The sequence below is a fragment of the Leopardus geoffroyi genome, chromosome B2 (assembly GCF_018350155.1).
Source record: "Leopardus geoffroyi isolate Oge1 chromosome B2, O.geoffroyi_Oge1_pat1.0, whole genome shotgun sequence".
NCBI lineage: Eukaryota > Metazoa > Chordata > Mammalia > Carnivora > Felidae > Leopardus > Leopardus geoffroyi.
In genome coordinates, this window is record NC_059332.1 from 9,202,680 (window position 1) to 9,223,591 (window position 20,912).

The 20,912-nt window shown below is 47.9% G+C and overlaps 1 protein-coding gene across 5 annotated transcripts in view; it reads left to right on the plus strand.

Moving 5' to 3' along the window:
• The first annotated feature begins 1,466 nt into the window (after window positions 1-1,466).
• Window positions 1,467-20,912, plus strand: part of MBOAT1 (membrane bound O-acyltransferase domain containing 1) — a 106,480-nt gene continuing 87,034 nt past the window's right edge. The window contains exon 1 of one of the 5 annotated variants that reach the window (XM_045497253.1): window positions 1,467-1,486. Coding sequence is in view for 2 of the 5 variants with exons in the window: in XM_045497252.1 (XP_045353208.1) it covers window positions 2,368-2,463 (96 nt within the window). In the remaining 3 variants the exon portion in view is untranslated. Of the gene's footprint in view, window positions 1,487-2,160; window positions 2,464-9,567; window positions 9,666-17,533; window positions 17,700-20,912 lie in introns of those variants that run through there. The other 4 variants (XM_045497252.1, XM_045497251.1, XM_045497257.1 and 1 more) reach the window with 4 other exon arrangements.

Here is a 20,912-nt window from a genome sequence, read left to right on the forward strand (position 1 = left end):
GATTAATCAATCATGGAGCTATTCCATTCTCTTGATATTGCACCTGATCGTTCTTTTAGCATTAATTGTACTACAATATCACTAGAATAGAACTGTTAAGATTTAAGTCCTGTAACATTTTGTTTTCAAGATCTGAGCATAGTTACTGCATTTTTAAGGGAAAATTTTAGACTAGATTATAACCTGTGTTTTGCTGAGCAGAAGAAAATCTGTAGATGGCTACTCTTGTCATTTTATTTTAATTTTTTATTAAAAATTTTAAATTTTATTTATTTTTGAGAGAGACAGAGTGTGAGCGGGGGAGGGGCAGAGAGAGGGAGACACAGAATCCGAAGCAGGCTCCAGGCTCTGAGCTGTCGGCACAGAGCCCAACGTGGGGCTCGAACTCACGGACTGTGAGATCATGACCTGAGCCAAAGTCGGCCACTTAGCCGACTGAGCCACCCCGGCGCCCCTACTCTTTTCTTTTTAAATCTATGCCAGTGCAAAGACCCATTTTCTGAACTTGAGGAGCATGGATTTGTTTGTAGAAGATTATGAGTGTCTGAGTACTCGCTTCATAAATACCACCCAAACTGGCCTCCACTTCCTTCCTGGGAGTTCACATCTAAGTATTGAGTTTATTGATTTTACTTTATTTTTATTTTTTAAACAGGCTTCCATGCCCCTTCTGCCCTCAACCACCTCCCTTAGGCTGTCATCCTGCTCAGGGTAAGAGGAACACAGCTTCAGTTCTGGTCAGTTTCCAGAACCGTGTGATATCCGTTGAACCTGTCTAGCCTAGTGCCTCTGTGAGTGTGAATGTGGGTGTGGGGTGAATAAAGCAGAGATTGTCATCTGCTGTTAGTGACCTCCTATAACATCTCCGTGGGGCAGGGGAGTAGAGGTAGAGACTTTTTTTTTTTTTTTTTTTCCCCACCCCTGGATGGGGGATCATAGGTTGAGAAACTCTGGCCTGGCATTACAAAGTTTAGGGCGGCTCTTTGGTGATTAAACCCCTGGAGAACGCAAGCGTGAGGGCTGAGCTGGGGAGAAGTTGTTACCAGTGTCTGTCAGGCAGGCCTGCGGGTGGATTTGAAGATGGAGGCCACGTTGACAACAATATTATGTCTGCCTGAACGTCCCCCCGTTTGGATTCTCCTTGGCTCAGTAACAACTCCCAGGTAAACTGCTGATGCAAAAGTTTGGGCTTGGTTTCCCCGTGTATCCTGGGAGTCCGCATCAGCTCCCTTTTCCCTGGATTTATTATGCCCATCAGTTCAGAGCGCTGCTTTCCTGTAAAGCTTGCTTCATCAGCTGGCATACAGCAATTCAAAGCTTTCCGGACTCTCCAAACCGATGAATCAACTGAAACCATTCTCTGAGTGCCCGTGATACGTTTGGCTCCCTCTGGGGACAGAGACGAAGTGTCTCCCTTTTGAGAACACGTGCGTGAAAACGTGTATCAGAATGCACTAACGTAACAGAAGCACCGCTTCTTACAGAGGTAAAAGAATTCCCAAGCCAAAGGGATGGGGGGAAAGGATCCCTCCATTTGCTGATGTGACACGGCTCAGGGTCTCGCGCAGAGGAACGCGAAGAGAGGGAGCCTGGGTTCCGGGGCGCTGGTTTGCAGCCCGGTGGGGGGGGGGGGACGGGGGGTGGTGTCTCCTTGGGCCTCCAGCCCCTAGCAGATTAACCCTTTGCAGCAAGGACTGCGAGCGAGAAGGCTCCAAAGGAAAGCGCAGGAAATGTTAGCCAGCGCGCGGACTGGAAGGGGGGCGGGGAGGAAGCCGAGACTGCAGCGAGACCAAAACAGGGTGGGGCGCGGGGTGCTCCCCGGGGAGAGGCGCCCGCCCGGGTGGCCGGGATGGAGATCTCTGCGGGGCGCGGGGAGGCAGGCCGGCGAGCTCGGGAGAAGGAAGCGGACGGGCGCCTCCCGCCCCCGGGGCTGCCCGCCAGCGGCCGCAGGGCAGGGCGGCGGCGCCCGCCGGCGTCGCTCTCCCTCGCCCGGGTCGGCCCGGGCTCTGGCCCGGTGGGCGGGCCGGGCGGCGCTCGGGGCCGCGCTCCGCTTCCCCACTTTCCCTCCGTCCCTCCCTCCTCCCGGGGCCGTCCCGGGCGGCCGGGCCAATGAGCGCCGAGAGGAGGGCAGCGGGAAGCGGAGCGCGCCCGGCGCGGCCCTCCCACCGCGCCCCGGGGCCGCCGCGCCAACGCCGAGGTTGCGCCCCGGGAGTTCGCGCGGCCCCCGGCCTGGTGGCTCGGTCCCCGCGGGCGAGGCGGCCGTGCGCGCGCGCGCCTGGGGCAGCGGCCCGCGAGCGCTCGGGCTGCGGGACGGGGAGCGGGGTGGCGCGGGCTGGGGCCGGGGCAGCCGCCTCCCGAAGATGCAGGATGGCAGCGGAGCCGCCGTCCAGCCTCTCGTACCGCACCACGGGCTCCACCTGCCTGCACCCGCTCAGCGAGCTCCTGGGCATCCCGCTGGACCAGGTAACGGGCGGCCGGGGCGTGGGCGCAGCGAGGGACCCTCCTCCCGGGCCACCGCGGGGGGTGCGGGCTGCGGGCACGCGTTAGCCACCGACGGTCCTCCCCCCCCCCCCAACCCCAGCCCCTATAGCAGATTTCACAGCCACAGACTCGACAGGTGGGCTTTTTTTTACTGACAACGTTTTTGTCCTCGAAGTGTGAAAAAAATCGGTATACCCTGAAAGACGGGTTCAAATGCTACGTATATTTTTTCTTCTTGAGGTTTTGGGTTGCCTCGTTTCCTGTCACGAAGTTCTAAGGTATTCTGATAAATGAATCAGGTGTTTTTTTTTTTTTTTTTCCCCATCCGTGTAGTCGAGGCTTGATTATTTTTAATTTAGATTTCTGTCCTTAAAAGATAAGCCGGATTGGTCTGTTTCTGCAGCCTGTTGCTTGAACAGACACCTGGGTTTTAGACTTGGGTGGTGAGGCTTGCCTGATCAGAGGGACAGTTATTTTGTGCCAGGTGTGATGTCCATCGGAAAGGGAGGAGTTACACAAGATTGCCATGGTTTCCCAAGGGGCTCCAGTTTATCCAGTGGGTTCATTCTTGAGGTTCTAGGCTCCCAAGTGAGTTAGGATAGTGGGAGAAGGGAGGCTCAGAGAAGTTACTTGGACCGTCCGGGAACTGTCTGCTACCGTGAAAACTGAAAATGGCAATAAAGAACAATATAATTCCTGGTAGGAAATCTGCCTGAGGGTTGAGGCTGCCTTACTCATTTTCTTGTGTCTGCAGGTGCTGTAGGCTAGATCTGCCGGGTCTTTCGTGGTTGAGTCAGTAAATATACGTTGATTTAAGTGGAATGAAGTGTGTTGGGGGACCGCCCATTCACCTCGGTTTAGTTTCATACTGAGGTTTGCCCCAGGTTTCTTCCTGTGCTTTTCACTACTGGTCTTTTTTTTTTTTTTTCCCTTCTTTTTTTTTTTCTTCTTCAAACGGGAGTATACCTGCTGCCCTCTCCACGCACATTCCTTCTGCAATGAGGAAGTGAGACCTGGACATTTGCCTTATTCACATACTGTTTACTGAGCCACCCTTCTACCTGGCTGCCTCCAAAGATCTGATTCAGAGCTCCACCTCCTGTGGCCATTTGCCTTCTCATCAGTTGCAAAATCCAGAAAGTTAACAAATCGGGGGCGGTATTAGATGCTAACCTGTGCTTTTGTAAATCAGTCTTGGATTTGTAACGAAGATGGGAGAGTCCCAGGGACTTAGGCAAAGGCAGAGATGCTCACAGATTCTTTTGCCCTGAAACTGCTATATAACTCATAGCTGACCTTCCTTAAGCGGAATGTGTTTTGTACTTACCCTTCAGCCCCAGCCCCAACCCCCATCAGAATTTATTTTAGTTGCATTTTCTGTTTTAAGTTATTTGGCATTGCTAGAGAGAGGAATCTGGGGAGCATTTTCGTATGGAAAGGGATAGTTAAGGAACCCCGACAAGTTACGACTGAGAGGTGCTGGTACGATATTATCAGGTGCTTTTTAACTCATCTACCCCCGTCCCCAGTCTCCTGGGTTTGTCAGAGGAACCCTGTTTTTAATTTATAAACAAGAATAAAAGTGGCTTAAGGATGTTTAAGGCTGGGACAAGGGGATTTCTGGGATAAACTGAAAAAGAAAAGTGGGCCATGGGCAAGGAAGGACCCCCCCCCCCCCCACCGCCCCATGATGTCTTTGTTCTTTGGATGGCCCCGCCACCTTCCAGCAGGGTCACATCTGAGTGACTCTTGCTGGAAGAAGTACATATAGGGCAATGCCCCAGCGCACTTATTTAAGGCCTGATGAAAATCGCAAACCATAAATAATGTGGTTTGAGGTAAGTTGTGGCTTGAGAATTTGGAAGCTTCGTGTGTTTTTCTCCCTCACACTTTCTAATGTTTATTTTTTATTTATTTTTAAGAGAGAGCGCACGAGAGAGAGGGAGTGGGGGAGGGGCAGAGAGTGAGACACACACAGAACCCGAAGCAGGCTCCAGGCCCTGAGCTGTCAGCACTGAGCCCGATGCGGGGCTCAAACTCACGGACTGCGAGATCATGACCTGAGCTGAAGTCCGGGCCTTAACCGACTGAGCCACCCAGGCACCCCTCTCCCTCACCCTTTCAAGGCCTTTTTAAGGTCTTAGATGTCAGACTTGACCTACTCTGCCAGCAGACTTCTTTTGTGAGTGCTTCTGTGACCGCTGGCTGGCTTTCAGCCTCCTAGAGCTCCAAATGCCCCCATGGGTAAAAGGGGAAATGGCAATATGTGCTGCATTCTGGGGGCCCCCCGGGGGGGGGGGCTCAGTCAGTTAACTGTGTGAGTCTTGAGATCAGCTCAGGTCATGATGTCAGGCCCGTGGGATTGAGCCCCACGTGTGCTGAGAATGGAGCCTGTTTAGGATTCTCTCTCTTTCTTTCTCTCTCTCTCTCTCTGCCCTTCTCTCCTGCTTGTGCTCTCTCTCTCTCTTTAAAAGAAAAAAATCTGCATTTTAGAATGGAGAAAGTTTACGCAGATATAAAATGCTCTACATCGGGAAGGTCCTTCATTCACACAGGGTCCTGGCAGGAAACTCAACTCAGTGGGTTGCAGTGGAGACACTTTAATGAACTACACGGAGGGATGTGGGCAGCATTAAGGGACCCACCGGCGGAGGTTCAGGTACTGAGACCTGGATGCAGAAGGGGAAGGGGAAGGGGGAGGATGTGTTGTTACTGTTGCCCAGTGAGAGCTGTATCCACCCCCGCAGGCGGAACAGGCGGAAGCAGAGAGAGAGAGAGCCTCAGCCTTCCTTCCCTCCACCCACAGTCCTTCCGTCTCTTGCCCATCTCCGCAGTGGTCAGATCACATCTAAGGGTGATGGCCTGGGGTGCCTGGGTGATGCGGTCTGCAGGGGCTCCACTCTGGGCACAGAACTTGGAAGAGAAAGGGAGAGCCAGAGGTGGAGGACAATCCAGGAATAAGAGAATAGTCCTCAATAAATGTTTGCTTCTGTCCCACCAAAGAGTGGCTTTTTATTGGCCTGCAATATGCTAGAGGTGACAAAACATGTCCCTTGTGTTACTTAAATAGCTCCTTATAGGCCACCTGAAGACGTTGACTCTTCCCCCCCTCCCCATGTTAGCATTTCATAGCATTTCACGCTTGTATTCGTAATTTCTGCATTGAACGTACATCTGAGAATGTCTTTGGCTTCTGGGTGTCCCTGTGTCAAGTATTTTATTACTTGCAAAAAACCTAAAATATCTGTTGAGCATTCTACTGTGCGAGTGAAGAACTCATTTTTCATTTGATTCTTTCATTTATCTGTTCTGTTAACTCCCCAGGGAAGCTTGCGGGCGATCGATCGTGAGGAAACGTCTATTGTTTTAATTTCCAGGGACTTTACTAGTCTGACATCTTCGTAGGGATGTTAAATGTAAAATCATCTTACTTAATTAGAAACAAGTAGAGTACAGAAGAATTCAGATGCAGAGGGTAGGAAATGGATGATGATGTAGGACCCGCCACAGGTGTGTCACAGGTGAGTGTGTGAAAATTGGATTTCTAAAACAGTGGGTCGCTGTGTTTAGCAAGTATAGAGCGCCGACAGCTAGTAGGATTATTTAGATCTAAAGCTTCACTTGCCCGGGATAAATTAGGGAAGAACTTTTCTTCCTCATTTAGAGTGAATCAGGGAACAAAGGATGAGTATTTGTCTTAGTTTTTAAGTCATCTGCTCGTTTCCTTTTCACTTGGTTTTGGTTGTGGAATGTGACCTGATCTGCCTTTAAACTAAGGGTGGCTTTCCTGCCTGCCTGCCTGCCTTCCTTCCTTCCTTCCTTTCCTTTCCTTTTCTTTTCTTTTCTTTTTAAATTTTTAATGTTTATTTATTTTTGAGAGACAGAGAGAGAGACAGAATGTAAGCAGGGGAGCGGCAGAGAGAGAGGGAGACAAAGAATCCGAAGCAGGTTCCAGGCTGTGAGCTGTCAGCACAGAGCCCGATGCGGGGCTCGAAGTCACGAACGGTGAGATCATGACCTGAGCCAAAGTCGGACACTTAACCAACTGAACCATTCAGACACCCCTCTTCCTTCCTTTCTTTCTTTTCTTTCTTTCTTTCTTTCTTTCTTTCTTTCTTTCTTTCTTTCTTTCTTAATGCTTATTTATTTTTGAGAGAGAGAAAGAGAGAGAGAGAGAGAGAGAGAGAGAAAATTCCAAGCAGACTCAATGCTGTCACCTCCCCCCTCCCCCTGATGTGGGGCTTGAACTCAAGAACCAGAGATCATGACCTGAGCCAAAGTCAAGAGTCGGATGCTTAACCAACTGAGACACCCAGGTGCCCCTAAACTAAACATAACTGTCACAGTTTGTAAGACTGATTTAACCACCATGATGGATGGATATCAATGTTGTTAATTGCGTGATGCATTGGATATCAATGTTGTTAATTGTTAAAACGCCTATTTTGAAAGGAGTTTTGAAAGCTGAGCAAGAAATGGTTTCCTGACTATAAGGAATTTCCATTCTGGTGGTGGGGAGCTCTGGGGGCCAAGGCTGTTTGTATCGATTGTCCTACCAGACTTTGTATACTTTTGCATAAAGTAGCAATTCTTTGTTGAATTAGAAGTCCTTGCCTGGCTTTCATTCCCCTCCCAAACCCCAACCTAATCAGAAAAAGGGTCAAGGGAAAAATAGACCAGGACATAAGAATCCAGGAAATGATTTTGAGATTAAAGCGGCAAAGGTTTAGGACAATTAACATAAGCTTGTGTTATAGTTTAAAAGGCTGGGTGAATGAAGACCAGCTCTAAAGACCTGTCATTCTTGATGAATGGTGATTCCAGTAGTGAGTTTCGATTATTCCACCAGGGCCTCTGACCATGAGGTTTCTTTACTTGCCTGGAGCTTTTAGTCACCGGTTGTTTCCCTTGTCCAATCTTGGAAAGCCCCACCTGCAAGTCTCTTCTTATCTAGATCTTGCCCTTGGTTAAAAGCTCAGCTCACATTCCATAGTCAGTATTAAACCAATGAAATATTTATTTAATGCTGTTAGTGCCTGGTACCTGGCCAGGTGGTACAAATACAAGGCTAAAAAGCATCAAGGCCCCTGTCCTGGAAGGGCTTGCACACCAGTAGAGGAGACAAAGGACCCATGTAAGTATACAAGTACTGTGTACTCACTGACTTGTGCAGGTGCTGACAGAAGTTTGTAGATGGTGCCCTGGTGGAACCGAGAAGGCAAAGCCATAGGACATGTTGGATTCCTGTAGAAGTTACTATTTACTTTTAACGTGGTTTACAACCAAGTGGACAGCAGATCAGCCTTTGTTGGGAGAAGGGTCCTTTGCTTGGCCCACCCCCTCCACACTCCCCACTGATGCCGCCTCCAGGCTGTACCCTTGGGTTTCTGACTTGAACAATCTGCTCCTCACCTTGGGACTTTCCAGTTCATCCCAGCTCAGGATGGGTGTGGGCATATGGCAGGCCGGAGAACATCAGCCCTGCAGAGTGCTAGTTTAGTTTTCTTTTTTGGCCTCAGTAGTTCCTGCAAAGTCAGGTCTGCACTCCCCTTGATACCCCCTTCTTCTGATGTCGAAAATGATTGGCAAACAGGAGGAAAATAATTTGGTTCGACTGCAGACAACAAGTATTGAGTTTCTCCCGTGTTCCCCAAGAATTCCTTGGGGTTTGTTGGGCTGTGATGATTCAAACAGCAATAAAATAGGGCCCATCCTCAAAAATCTTGTTGGGTGAGGCAGGGACACATACGTCAACCGGTGTTGCTCGTGTGCAGTGACCTGGACCAACGGTATCAGCCTGGAAACTGGTGAGAAATGTACATTCTCAGGAGCGCCTGGGTGGCTCAGTCCATTGAGCGTCCGACTTTGGCTCGGGTCGTGATCTCACGGTTCGTGAGTTGGAGCCCCAGGCTTGCTGCTGTCAGTGCAGAGCCTGCTTCGGACCCTCTGTCCGCCTCTCTCTCTCTCTCTGCCCTTCCCCCACTCATGCTGTCTCTGTCTCAAAAATAAACGAGAAAATAAAAAGTAATGTCCATTCTCTGCCTAGTGTCCCCATCTGCTGCTCGGGGGACAGGCACAGCCCTGGGTGGTTTAATGAACCCCCTGGGGCGCTGAGGCACCCCGAAGTCTGAGAACCACTGCTCCGCACGGCACACTGGGATCCCAATTAATCAAGCGGAGTGGAGGGAAAGATCTGTTCTTTGCGAGGGGACAAGGCGTGGTTGTCAGAGAGCCTCTGGCAGGTGAGGAGTAGCACGTGTTCGGTCTTGCAGGATGAGGAGGAGTTTAGCAGGCAAAGTGGGTAGAAAGAACACACGCATAGGTGTGGACGAGTGAAACCGCTCAGTTCTGGGAGCTGAGAACCCCGCTGAAGTGGGTTGTGGGCTGCAGTGAGTGGACCGTGGGGTCCAGGCTGGGGAAGAGAGCAGGGGTTACGTCATGAGGCAGCCGATGGGCTTTGGCGTGTCTGTACCTCATCCTACAGACTGCAGCCCATCACATCTACTCAGCTCTGCCATTGCATGAAAGTAGGATAAATAACATAATACATAGTGAATCCATAATTGGGTGTGGCTGCATTCTCAGGAAACTTCATTTACGGATACTTGTAAACTGGTGTTTCGAGGGCACCTGGGTGGCTCAGTCGGTTAAGTGTCCAACTTCGGCTCAGGTCACGATGTCCTAGCTCATGAGCTTGAGCCCCATGTCGGGCTCCGTGCTGACAAGTCAGAGCCTGGAGCCTGCTTCGGATTCATTCTCTCTCTTGCTGTCTCTCTCTCTCCCCCCTGCTCTGTCCCGGTCTCTCAAAAATTAATAAACGTTTCAAAAAAGTTTTAAATTGGAGTTTTGTATAGTTTTTCATGTGTCAGGAAATTTTCTTCTTTTGATTATTTTCAATCCTTAAAAAAGAGAAAAAATGTTTTTTTAGCTGGCAGGCCACACAGAAAACGGGCAGTGGGCTGGGATTGGCCGAGGATTGGATTTTGTAGACCCTTGCTAGAGACGAGTTTTCCATAAAATTTGATGCATGGACATTCTTCAGAATCTACTGACGTGTGTTTCAGGAATCCGGCCCCAACTGGTGAATCAAATGTTGGGGTGGAGGGGCTCCCCAGGTGATTCTCCGGCCAGCTGAAGCTGGGCACCAATGCTGCCATCAAAGGGAAGACAGTGACGGACATAAGGTGTGGGAAGATTTTAATTTTGTGGAGCAGGGCAGGAGTCATACGGCCGCAGGTGCAGGGATGGAGGAGGGCGGGCCTTTGAGGATGGGAGAAGGCGTAGCATTGTCTTTCTGGGATGTGGAGAAGGGGGTGTGCACGGTCCATTTCACAGGCTGCTGGGTGTAATCGAGGGGCTGAAAACCACAAATTTTGAGAGGCATGAGTTTGTGCCAATATGCGATTTTTCTCTTTGAGCAGCTCCTTCTAGGAGCAAAAGTAAAACCGTTGGGCGTTTGCAGAGAGGGTTGCTAGGCAGTTAAGAAGAAGGGGTGTTGAAAGATGCCGACAAGTACTTGGAAGTGATGGGAGAGGGAAGGGACACATCCAGAGTTTTGGAGGGACTGAGGAGTAGGTGCAGAGGAAAGAGGGCGGGTGGGGGCTGGCCTAGTGAGTGGAAGATTCCTAGAGAAGCTGTTCGGGGCAGTGATGACAGTCCGGGTGTGGTTGTATGGTAGGGGTGACAGTTGGGTTTAGCCAGCCACCCCTGTGGACTGGGGGGGATCTGGCAGACTTCCTCCCAAAGTTTGAAGCAGGTGGACTTGGGACGTGAGCCGGAGGCGGAGGAAAAGGCTGGGCAGTAACTGAGCTCTCTAGGCTGGGAGATTCCGAGAGCATATGGCTAGACCGGAGAGGGTAGACCCACCCTCCTGTCAGGCACTCAGTCAGCTGCTCTGCGTGCATGATCTCACTTCATTATTTTGTTTGTTTATTTTGAGAGAGAGAGAGAGAGAGAGAGAGACAGCATGCACTCATGTGCGAGCAGGGGAGGGGCAGACAGAGGAGAGAGAATCCCAAGCAGGCTCTGTGCTGCCAGTGCAGAGCCTGACATGGGGCTCAATCCCACCAACGTGAGATCATGACCTGAATCGAAATCAGGAGTCAGACGCTTAACCGACTGAGCCTCCCTCCCCCCACCCCCCCGCCCCCCGCCTGCCCTCGCACCATCTCACTTCATAAAAGGAGGAGTTTGGGCTGAGTCTGGAGGGAGCACAGCTTTTCTAGAAGGATGGTGGAAGAGAAGTGGGCTGAGGCAGCAAAGGGGAGGGGAACTTGGAAAAGCAGTGACGCTCCTGTCTCTGCTCACCCGTTGGCACATAGTTCTCCACCAAGGCTGGGAGGGAAGGGAGAGAGCTGGGAAGGCCGTGCGGGGTTTGGGGTAGAGCAGAGGGAGGGCTTTGAGGAGGTCGGCAGAGGGAAGGAGGTCTGCATGGGACGATGAGTCACGGAGGAGGAGGAAGTCCGAGCGGCACATGGCTGCAAGTTGACAAAGGGGAGCTTGGTGGCTGGGCATGGGAATCAGAATGAATGGCAGGGTTCTGGGCAGTGGGCGTGGGCCCCTGGGGTCCCGGAGTCCTGATAAGCCTGTGGCCAGTGACCGACCTTGAACATGGAGTGCAGTGTTTCCTGGGGCTGCACAGAAACGTGGTGGAAAGTTCCTTTGTGGTTCCGAAGAGATTGCTCAACTTGCAGAAACAGTGTGCGAATACCAAGCGATAAGATGTGTTGAGGGCAAGGCTGTGAATTCCATAGAGTCGAGAGGGCAGGGCTGGTGGAGCTGGGGACTGCCCCATGGCGTGGCCCTGAGGGAGCCTGTGCACACAGAGCAGGAGAATGAGCCGTCTCCATCTGGGGGGACTCTGGGTGAGTCCAGGAGGTAGGCTGGCCCGTCTGGAAAATGCTGACTGGTGTCGCAATCTGGTGGCTTAACTTGACAATAATTGAAGAGAGGACAGAGAATGTGCAGGCGTGACCACATACTTCCTGCCATTTTAAGCAGAGGCCCAGTGGGTTCTGGAGCTTTAACCTTTCTGTCATGGAACAAGAGTGGATTCTTCCCAGCTTGGCCTCGGCTTACCTTTCTGGCTTAATGACACCGGCGGCTCTCTATATTGAATGCATGTGCTCTCAGGCCTTCAGTCAGCTGCTCTGCGTACATTATCTCATTTAATGGGTGTGACAGCATTGAAACTTATGCTGCAAATTTCAATGTAAGCAGTGGGCCTACGGGGCTTTAGTGCCTTGCCGGCAGCCCAGAGGCTGGAAAGGGGCAGAGGCAGGACTTGAGCCCAGGACTGTCTGATTGTTGTGCTTCCAGGAAGTATGGCAGCCACCACTTACTGCCCTGTGCCCCGTGCTGTCATCCCAGGGGACTGTTTATTTCCTATGCCTCAAATGCCGTGTGCCTTTCGCACCTGCCAGCTTCCGCCCACACTCTTCCTTCTCTCTCTGAGCCTCGTCCTCTTCCCTGTTCTCATTTCCTGTTTCATCTCCGCCTGCTCTCTGTAACCTTGGCCTTGCTGTCTCCCTCCGCTCCAGGGGCAAACGGGTCCCTTCGTTTTTTCTGTTTCTCCCCGGGACTTTGCATACCATATTGCGGGGCTTACCTTACGTCTTAGATATTAATTGGTCTTTCTGCCCTGCCTGACTCTGGGAGGCCAAATAACTGGGTTGGAATGGGGCTGCGGAGATTGGTTAGGGTGTACCTTAATCAAGCGACAAACCCATACCCGCTTGTTCAACCACTGTATCGCATGTGAACCCTTGTAATACAACGTGCTGCATGCTTCAGGGAGTCCCTGCACGTGCCACTGCCCGGGGGCCACCAGGCCTCTGCAGCCGCCCTGCGAGCTGCCGCCTTAGGACGAGAAGGGGAATGTGCTGGGCTGGGGCCAGATGGGCCCTGCAGAATCTTCCAGGAAGAGGAAGCTGTTGGAGCAAAGCTACTGAGACTCGATTGGAGAAAAGAACAGCATTCTTCGTGGGCAGTGACTGAGGGTGAACCTTCGTCATCTCGGTGTGCTGAGTACAATGCAGGAACTTCATAAATGTTTGTTGAACGGGAATTTTATTTATGTTCTTGCATTGGAACGAATGAGTAAATTCAGTGAGGCTTGGGAGCCAACTCTTTTTACCAACTGGTTAGGTCTGTTTGTTATTTGGAACCTGCATTTCAGATTCGTAGGCCTGATATCTGATTGGAGAGTTAATGAAGGGCCTGGTTGCTGATAGTTTGAAATTAGCCTTGGCTTGTTTAAATTCTCCATTCCCAGTTGTATTATGTGGGATTGATGTATGCATTCCTTGGGATTATTAATATCAGTTTTGGGCCCGTTTTCTCAGATTTGTGTGGGCAAAACGTGGAAGTTTCCCGCAGCAGCCTACAATCAGGTGTCGTGTGTAAAAGATGCCCTATACCCAAGTGTTTTGCAGCATGGCCTCCGAATTACATTTATAAAGAAAGGTTTCTGAAAAAGGTTCTGTCTAAGGAGAGACAATCTGGAATTATGTTTTGTAGTAGCAACTTGTAAAAGGAATTCAGTATGTGTAATTTAATAACAGAACTTGGTTGTGTGCCTTCCAGAAGCTTTCTATTTTAAGTAAGTCAACCCTTTCAGTAAACAAGATAAAGGAGAAACTTGCTGTGGTCGTATTAATGGCTATTTCTAGCAATTTCACCAAGGATCAGTGTAATACTCGGTGGGAAAAGTTAACTTCAGGTAGTTTGTACAGCTGAAAAATGTGCTTTATGAAAAGACCTCTGTCCCTTTGGGCTTAAGAAATGTGACCATCTCCCCCACGATGAACTCTTTGACCTCTTTGTAATGTGCTTTCTGGTTCTCCCGAAGACGTGCCCTTGGTGAATCAGATATCCAGTTCCTTGTAACAGTGGGGCTGTGGTTACAACTTCCTCAAGTTGTCAGCGGTTCATCTTTTATGCGTTAGTAATCAATCGGACTCCAAATTGGTTTTCAAAGCCCATAACAGCATGAAAGCGGTTTTAAGTGTTGAATTCAGATTTCTGGGCTGATAGTGCTGGGGGTTTCCCAACCATCTTATTATTACAAAGAGTCCATTCGCAGGCTTGTTTACCAAACACCAGCACAGAACTCAGGTCTAACGTGAGAAAGATCGAGGGAGGGGTAACCTTTGAACAGTTTTTGTCCCCGTGGTTCTAAATTCTGAGGTCAAACAAGTAATTAAAATCACAAAGACTGCAGTTCATCTTCTCCCAGCCCCTGATTTGTCGCATTCATCATTCTGTAGTTCTAATTTGTCAGCAAAGGTAGACAACAGAAGGTTGCTAAGGCCTAGAGGAACTAGATCTAGAGGAACTTTGGCTAAATTCAAAAGTCCTTCTGTGAAATTTCATGAAGTGGTTTCATTATGAATGTCATAGAGTTAAAACTTCTTTGTTTTTTTTTTTTTTTGTTTTTTTTCTGGCATTATGTTTTACCCTGTCTTTGTTTTTATTTAATTTTATTTATTTGTTTAAATTTTAAAAGTTATTTGAAATTAATTTTGTGGCTTTTATGTTACTTCATTTTTAAATTTTTTTAAATGTTGATTTTTAGAGACAGAGAGAGACAGAGCATGAGCGGGGGAGGGGCAGAGGGAGACACAGAATCCGAAGCAGGCTCCAGGCTCTGAGCTGTCAGCACAGAACTCGACGCGGGGCTCGAACCCACCAACTGTGAGATCATGACCTGAGCCGAAGTCGGACGCTTAACCAGTTGAGCCACCTAGGCGCCCCTGTGGTTTTTATATTGTAAAAGTACAGTAAAAAAAAAAATTCGTTTTCTGCCTAGGTAGCTTATATGCTTAGTATCAAAAGCACAAGGCAGAAAAGAGGATATAATGAAGGGTCCCTTCCCACACTCCCCCTGCCCCTTTGCAGCTGCCCAGATCACCTCCCCACTGGCAGCCAGTGACGTCCTTTCAGAGATGGGCTGGGCATACGTGTGTACAGAATCTCTTTGTCTGTGTTTCTGAGAGTAGACAGTTCTTCCACTCCTTGCCTTTTTTTTTTTTTTTTTTTAACTTAGTGTCTCCTAGGAGTGATTCGTATCTGTATATACAGAGCTCCTGTGACATTTGACTTGCTTTCTGCCTTTTCTGAGAGTTCTGTTTCTGTTTCCAGGAACTGCCTTGCCCCTTAGCAAGAGCATGGAGTGCCAGTCATGGTGGGAGAGGAGGTCGGGGACGGGGCTTCCCACGCTGGCGCCCCCTCCTATGTTCTCATTCCCCAGGACTGTGGTATTAAACAGCACACATTCAACTGGGTAAATTTAAAGATCAAATTGGCTTTATGCAGCCTTTCGTGAGTTGGGCAGCACCCCGTTTAGCAATTGGAAGGAGCTCCGACAAGCCGTAGAAAAGGAAAACATTTTTAAATGTTTGCGTATTTATTTTGAGAGAGAGAGAGGAGAGAGAGAGGGAGGGAGAGAAAGAATCCCAAGCAGGCTGTGCACCTGCTTGGGATTGACAGGGGGCTTGACACCGTGAACTGTGAGAGTATGACCTGAGCTGATATCAAGAGTCACGCAACTGGCTACCCAGGGGAAGACTTTTAAATGCAAAAAGGGTGCGGAAAAAGGAAATTATTAGCAAAGAATGCATTGTTCCAGGCAAGGTCCCCTTCCTAAGGGGACTTGAACAGTCTCTCTGGTGGGATTATTGCATTGGTGCTGACCAGGTAATTCTGAGCTGATTAGTTAAAGCTTATATTCCTGGGGGTGGGGGGCATTGGGTGGCTCAGTCGGCTAAGTACCTGACTTAATTTCAGCTCAGGTCATGATCTCATGGTTCATGAGTTCAAGCCCCATGAGTTTGAGCCTCGCGTTGGGGTCTGTGCTGATAGTGCAGAACCTGCTTGGGATTCTCACTCTCCCTCTCTCTCTGCTCCTCCCCTGCTTGCTCTCTTTCTCTCTTTCTTGAAATAAATAAATAAACTTAAAAAAGTTTTTTACATTCCTGGGTAATCAAAACTACAGCTAGGCTAGGTATTAAGTCTTTGCCGATTGGGGCTTAGCATAAGTGACTCCCAATTTGGGTCTGCTCTCTTCTGCTTAACAATGGGGAGCACCGAGGTCCCCTTCCAGTAGCACACATGGTGGGGAGAGAAATTGGGGTTTGTTTCCAGTTTCCCCTCACATGGAGAGAAATCCATTCTGGACTGAGGCATAAGAATATTAAAGACCCCTGCAATCCTCAAGTCCCAGGGATGAAAATGGCTCTGTCTCTAACTGGTGTCAGCTGTATCTCGTCAGAACTCTTGGTATGCCCATCTGCTGAAAACCTGTTCAGCCCTAAAATTCTATTCTTCCAGAATCTTCAATAATAGCAAGGAAGGCTTGTTTTTTGTTTTTTAAAATTTTTTATTTAAAAAAATTTTTTTAAACGTTTATTTATTTTTGAAAGAGAGACAGACAGAGTGCAAGTGGGGGAGGGGTAGGGAGAGAGAGCGACGCGGAATCTGAAGCCGACCCCAGGCTCTGAGCTGTCGGTACAGGGCCCGACACAGGGCTCGAACTCATGAACGGTGAGATCGTGACCTGAGCCGAAGTCAGACACTCAGCTGAGTGAGCCACCCAGGTGCCCTGTAAAGAAACACTTTTTGAAGGTAAAGCCCGCAAACCAAGACTCTTTATTTTCCACTTTTTGGTGGCTGTAGGTAATAGGATTCTACATGTATATTTTACTTTTTTATTTCTGCAAATGTAATGTGTGCCTTTTGGTGAATGTTGGCTGAATTGAGTTAGCCTTTGGGGTTCTGGAATCCTCTCTCCTTTCATCTGTTGAGGTGGAGGAAATTTTCTATGACTTTCAGAGTCCTTCTAGCTGGACTAAGAATGAAATTGACATGAGACAGATTAACGGGAGAAAATCAAATCTAATAGCATATGTATGAGGAATCCGCACAGACATGAAAATTCTGAAGACACTCAGGCCACAGAAAACTTATTTTGTGACCTCCTGAGCTAAGGAGAGGGGTAAGGTCTGGAGATATAAAGGGGAGGATGACCATTAGCAGGAAGGTGAGGAGATGTTTAGAAAACAAAGGTTGTCCTGCTATGCAAATAAATTTCTTCAGTAAAGAGGAATCTCTGTTCATAGCTCTCTTTCTGGTTCTAGCTGTCTTTTCCAATGTAAATTTACACAGTGGAGGGGGAGGGAAGGAGATTTTTCTGCATCTGCAGTTTGGATTGCTTTTAAGTCAAAACAATCTTTATGCCAAAGTGGCCCCATCTTGGGGTGGCCTGACCCTGACCACTGCACCCCTTTTTTAGTGTAAAATCAGAATTTAGGAATTGGGGTGCTTTACTCTAGAAAAAAGATCATGTAAAGCAGCGTGGCTATTTCTTGTCTACTAGGGCTTGTTGAGCTGTTTTTCTTCCCTTCTCCATTCTTCTCCAAACAATACATGTTCGTTTGCCTGCAGATTATTTAACGGAAGGGGAGAAAACCAGCATTTCTATGAAATTATATTCCGAGAGTCAGTTTATGTGGAGGAAAGGACAAATGATTTTTAATTTTTTGTTTTTAATGTAATGGTAGAGTTTACAAAAGAGTATAGTGGTAGACTATTTCACATTTATTTTTGTAATCTCAGCCTCATTGAGCTAAGCTCAGTTTTATAGTTAGCTTTACTAAGCTGCAAAACTGAAGTTGACTTACGTGGTGTTTATCTTTCTACTGAAGCATTTAGAGCATCTTTAGACATATCTTTATCTGATTGCCAGTTCTGCTATCTTAGGTTAAAGGAAGGGCAGAATGTGGCCGTAAACTAAAAATCATTTCCTCAGGATTTAGGTTGGGGCTCAATTTCTTCATACCAACGAATGAGGAATTATGAGTGTGCCCCTTTGAGAGCTGAAACTGCGGAGAGAATTTTAAGGCAGGTAGTAGGCTATGAAACTATTTCGAAACTGACCCCTTATAAGTTTGCATGAGAGCTGGAAAGCCAGATCTTGTGTACTTGGCAGCCTTGAAACTTTTATTAGACTAATGCGTGTCTAGCTTTGGTCCTCTGTTGCAGTTTCCAGAAGAATTGGAGAAGGTAGGAAAGAGCAACGAAAATGGTTCTAAGAACAATTGAACTTGACAATTACGTGAAGTTTGCTACACAGAAGGAAATAACCTCAGGTGAAAAAGTGACTAAGGATAGCCAAAGCCACAGATCATGGAGGGCCATCAGTGAAGACCTTAAAATGCAGGGTAGGTGACCATAAGTGGGGTGTACCACTAACGCACCTCGTTTCCCCACAAAGGCCTTGAATGTGGTGGCCTTTGTAGTATTATTTTGTAATCAGCCCTCATAAACTCAAGTGAAAGGTACCAAGGTCTTAGCAGTATTTTAAGAAAAGACTTGCACATCTTTTAAAGATGGCCCTTTGCTTCGTAATAGATGGGTCACATTCTTTGGTAATTAAAAAAAAAAAAAAACTTACCGTTTTGGAATAATTTTACATTTATAGAAAAGTTGTAACGATAGCACAGGGCGTTTTTATGTATGCCTCACCCAGTTTTCCCCAGCGTCAACATCGTACGTGGTACATCTGTCAAAATGACAAAAAGCCAACACGAATGTATAACTATTAAATAAATTCCAGAGTTTTTGAATTCCACCAAATTTTCCATTCATGCGCTCTTTTTATTCCAGGGTCCTGTACCTTCCAGTTCACTCATTTAAAGTATAGGGTTCAAAATGTTTTTTAGTATAGTCACAGAGTTGTGTAACCATTGTCACAAGCTAATTTTGGAACATTTCTGTCCCCCACCCCAGAGAAAGGCCCATGTCATTAGCAGTTCCTGTTTCTTCCTAAATCCTGCCTCTCCGTGTCTGCCCCTCCCAGTCCCTGGCAACCCCTAACCTACATTCTCTCTCTGTAGACTGACCTATCCTGGCTGTTTCCTGTAAATGCAGTCATATAATATGTGTCTTTGTGATTGGCTTCTTCACTTTTCAAGAGTCTTTGGTGATTTTTGATTGGGTGCTCATGCCTCGTTGCCCTGTTGTACTTTAACTGTGGGAATATTTTGAGACCCGGATTTAAAGCGCAGCCCTTTTAAAAAACATTTGGGGGGGCGCCTGGGTGGCGCAGTCGGTTAAGCATCCGACTTCAGCCAGGTCACGATCTCCCGGTCCGGGAGTTCGAGCCCCGTGTCAGGCTCTGGCCTGATGGCTCAGAGCCTGGAGCCTGTTTCCGATTCTGTGTCTCCCTCTCTCTCTCTGCCCCTCCCCCGTTCATGCTCTGTCTCTCTCTGTCCCAAAAGTAAATAAACGTTGAAAAAAAAAATATTTAAAAAACAAAACAACAACAAAAAAAAACATTTGGGTTCCCCTTCTGCGGGGACACCTGGGAGTATTCCCAATCCAGGCTCACTTAAATTGTACTTTCTGCTTTGGACTTTTTTTTTTTTTGGGCCATACAGGGCACGTAAATTTAGGCCTCCAAACTCTCATTCTCAGGGGAGTCTTTGCACGTTTCCCCTCTCCACCGAGAGTCGCGCCCCTATGAACGCACACCCCACTGTCTTGGCTGCGGGGAGGGCGGTTTTCCCTAGTTAGCCGTTGCCTTTCAGGACTTACGGAACAGTCCTGACTTCAAGACGCGTCTTCACTTTTTGCCGAGTCTCCAGTTCTTCCTCCCGTCTCTCCGTTCTCAGCCTGCCTGCCTGGTCTCTGGTGCCCAAGCTCTGGACTGTCTGGAGCACGTGCCAGATATCCTACACGTCTGATTTCTGCTTTCTTGCATTTCTGGCTTCTGAGGAATTTTCCCACCAGTTCAGCTGTGCATGAAAATGATCAAGCGTGGCAATATGAGCTCATGTTTAGCTTCACAAATATAGATGGCAGCACGTAGGAGTATTTATAGATGTGTGTATATTCCAGAGTTAGTGTATACACATAGCTCCTTGCGCTTTCAGCTGAAAGGGTCTGCAGGCAGTGACACTCCGTTAGTGGTGAGGACACCTGTACCCACATGTTGGTTTCTGATACTTTTCTCCAAAACCAGAATAAAAGCTCGTGGTGAGAATGTGTCAAATTGACATAGGAGCTCACTGAAAGAGGTCCGAATGACTAGAGGTGGAAAGATTTGAGCAACAAAGTAAAGAAGGCTTAAATTGTAGGAGTATCAAGAAGTAGAAATTATAGGTCTATCATCTATCGATGATAAGCCAAAGTATAGAATGAGCATCAGTGAGTTCCTACTGATATAAAATAATTGAATAAGTGAATACATGGGGGAAAATAGACAAATCTCCTTGCAGAAGAATTCTTCCTTGCGGAAGAATTCCAGATGATACCGGTGGTGTAAATTTCCACTCTGCAAGTGTGGGCTGTGCGTTGTGACTTCCTTCCAAAAGGATGGTGTAGAAAGGGAAGGTGGGGCAGAGTAAATGTAGAGTGCAGGAACCTAACAAACATGACCTCAGCCATGTGACAAAGGTCAGGATCCACAGTGATAATTATACTGGTAGTATGTTCCCCTTAATACGGTGTGGGGAAAGTGACACTTTATTTCTGCGATCGTCCTTTCCAAAACCCATAACCCTCTTCTAATTATGAGAAAAACCTCAGACAAACATGAGTTGAGGGAGTTCACAAAATACCAGACTAGTACTCTTCAAAGTGTCAAGGTCATCAAAAACAAGGAAAGTTTGAGAAACTGTCATAACCAAGAGGAGCCTAAGGAGACATGACAATGAAATGTCATGTGGTTTCCTGGATGGGATCCTGGGACAGAAAACGAGCATTACGTAAAAACTAAAGGAATCTGAATGAAGTATGTATTTTAGTTAATACTAGTGTATCAACATTGGTTCGTTAACTGTGGCAAATTGCCATACGATGTAAGATGTGAGGGGAAACTGCGGGGTGTGTGGAATCTGTCTGTACTGTCTTTGTAATTTTGTGTAAATCTAAAACTGTTCTAAAAAAATAAGGTCTATTTAAAAACTGATGCTTTTTTTCGGGGTGCCTGGGTAGCTCAGTCAGTCGGGCATCCAGCTTCAGCTCCGGTCACGATTTCGTGATTTGTGGGTTCAAGCCCCGCGTTGGGCTCACTACTGTCAGCCTTGAAGCTGTCAGCATAGAGCCCGCTTCAGATCCACTGTCCCCCCCTCTCTGTGCCCCTCCCCTGCTTGCTCACGCTCTCTATCAAAAATAAATAAATAAACATAAAAAAAAGCATCAGGTTTTTTTAAAGTTTTTATTTATTTTGAGAGTTAGGAAGAAATAGAGAGGGAGGGAGGGAGAGAGGGAGAAGGAGAGAGAGAGAGAGAGAGAGAGGGAGAGAGAAAGTGTGGGGGAGGGGCAGAGAGAGAAGGAGAGAGAGAATCTGCTGTCAGCACAGAGCCCTATTCGGGACTCCATCCCATGAACTGTGAGATCATGACGTGAGCTGAAATCAAGAGTTGGGGGCT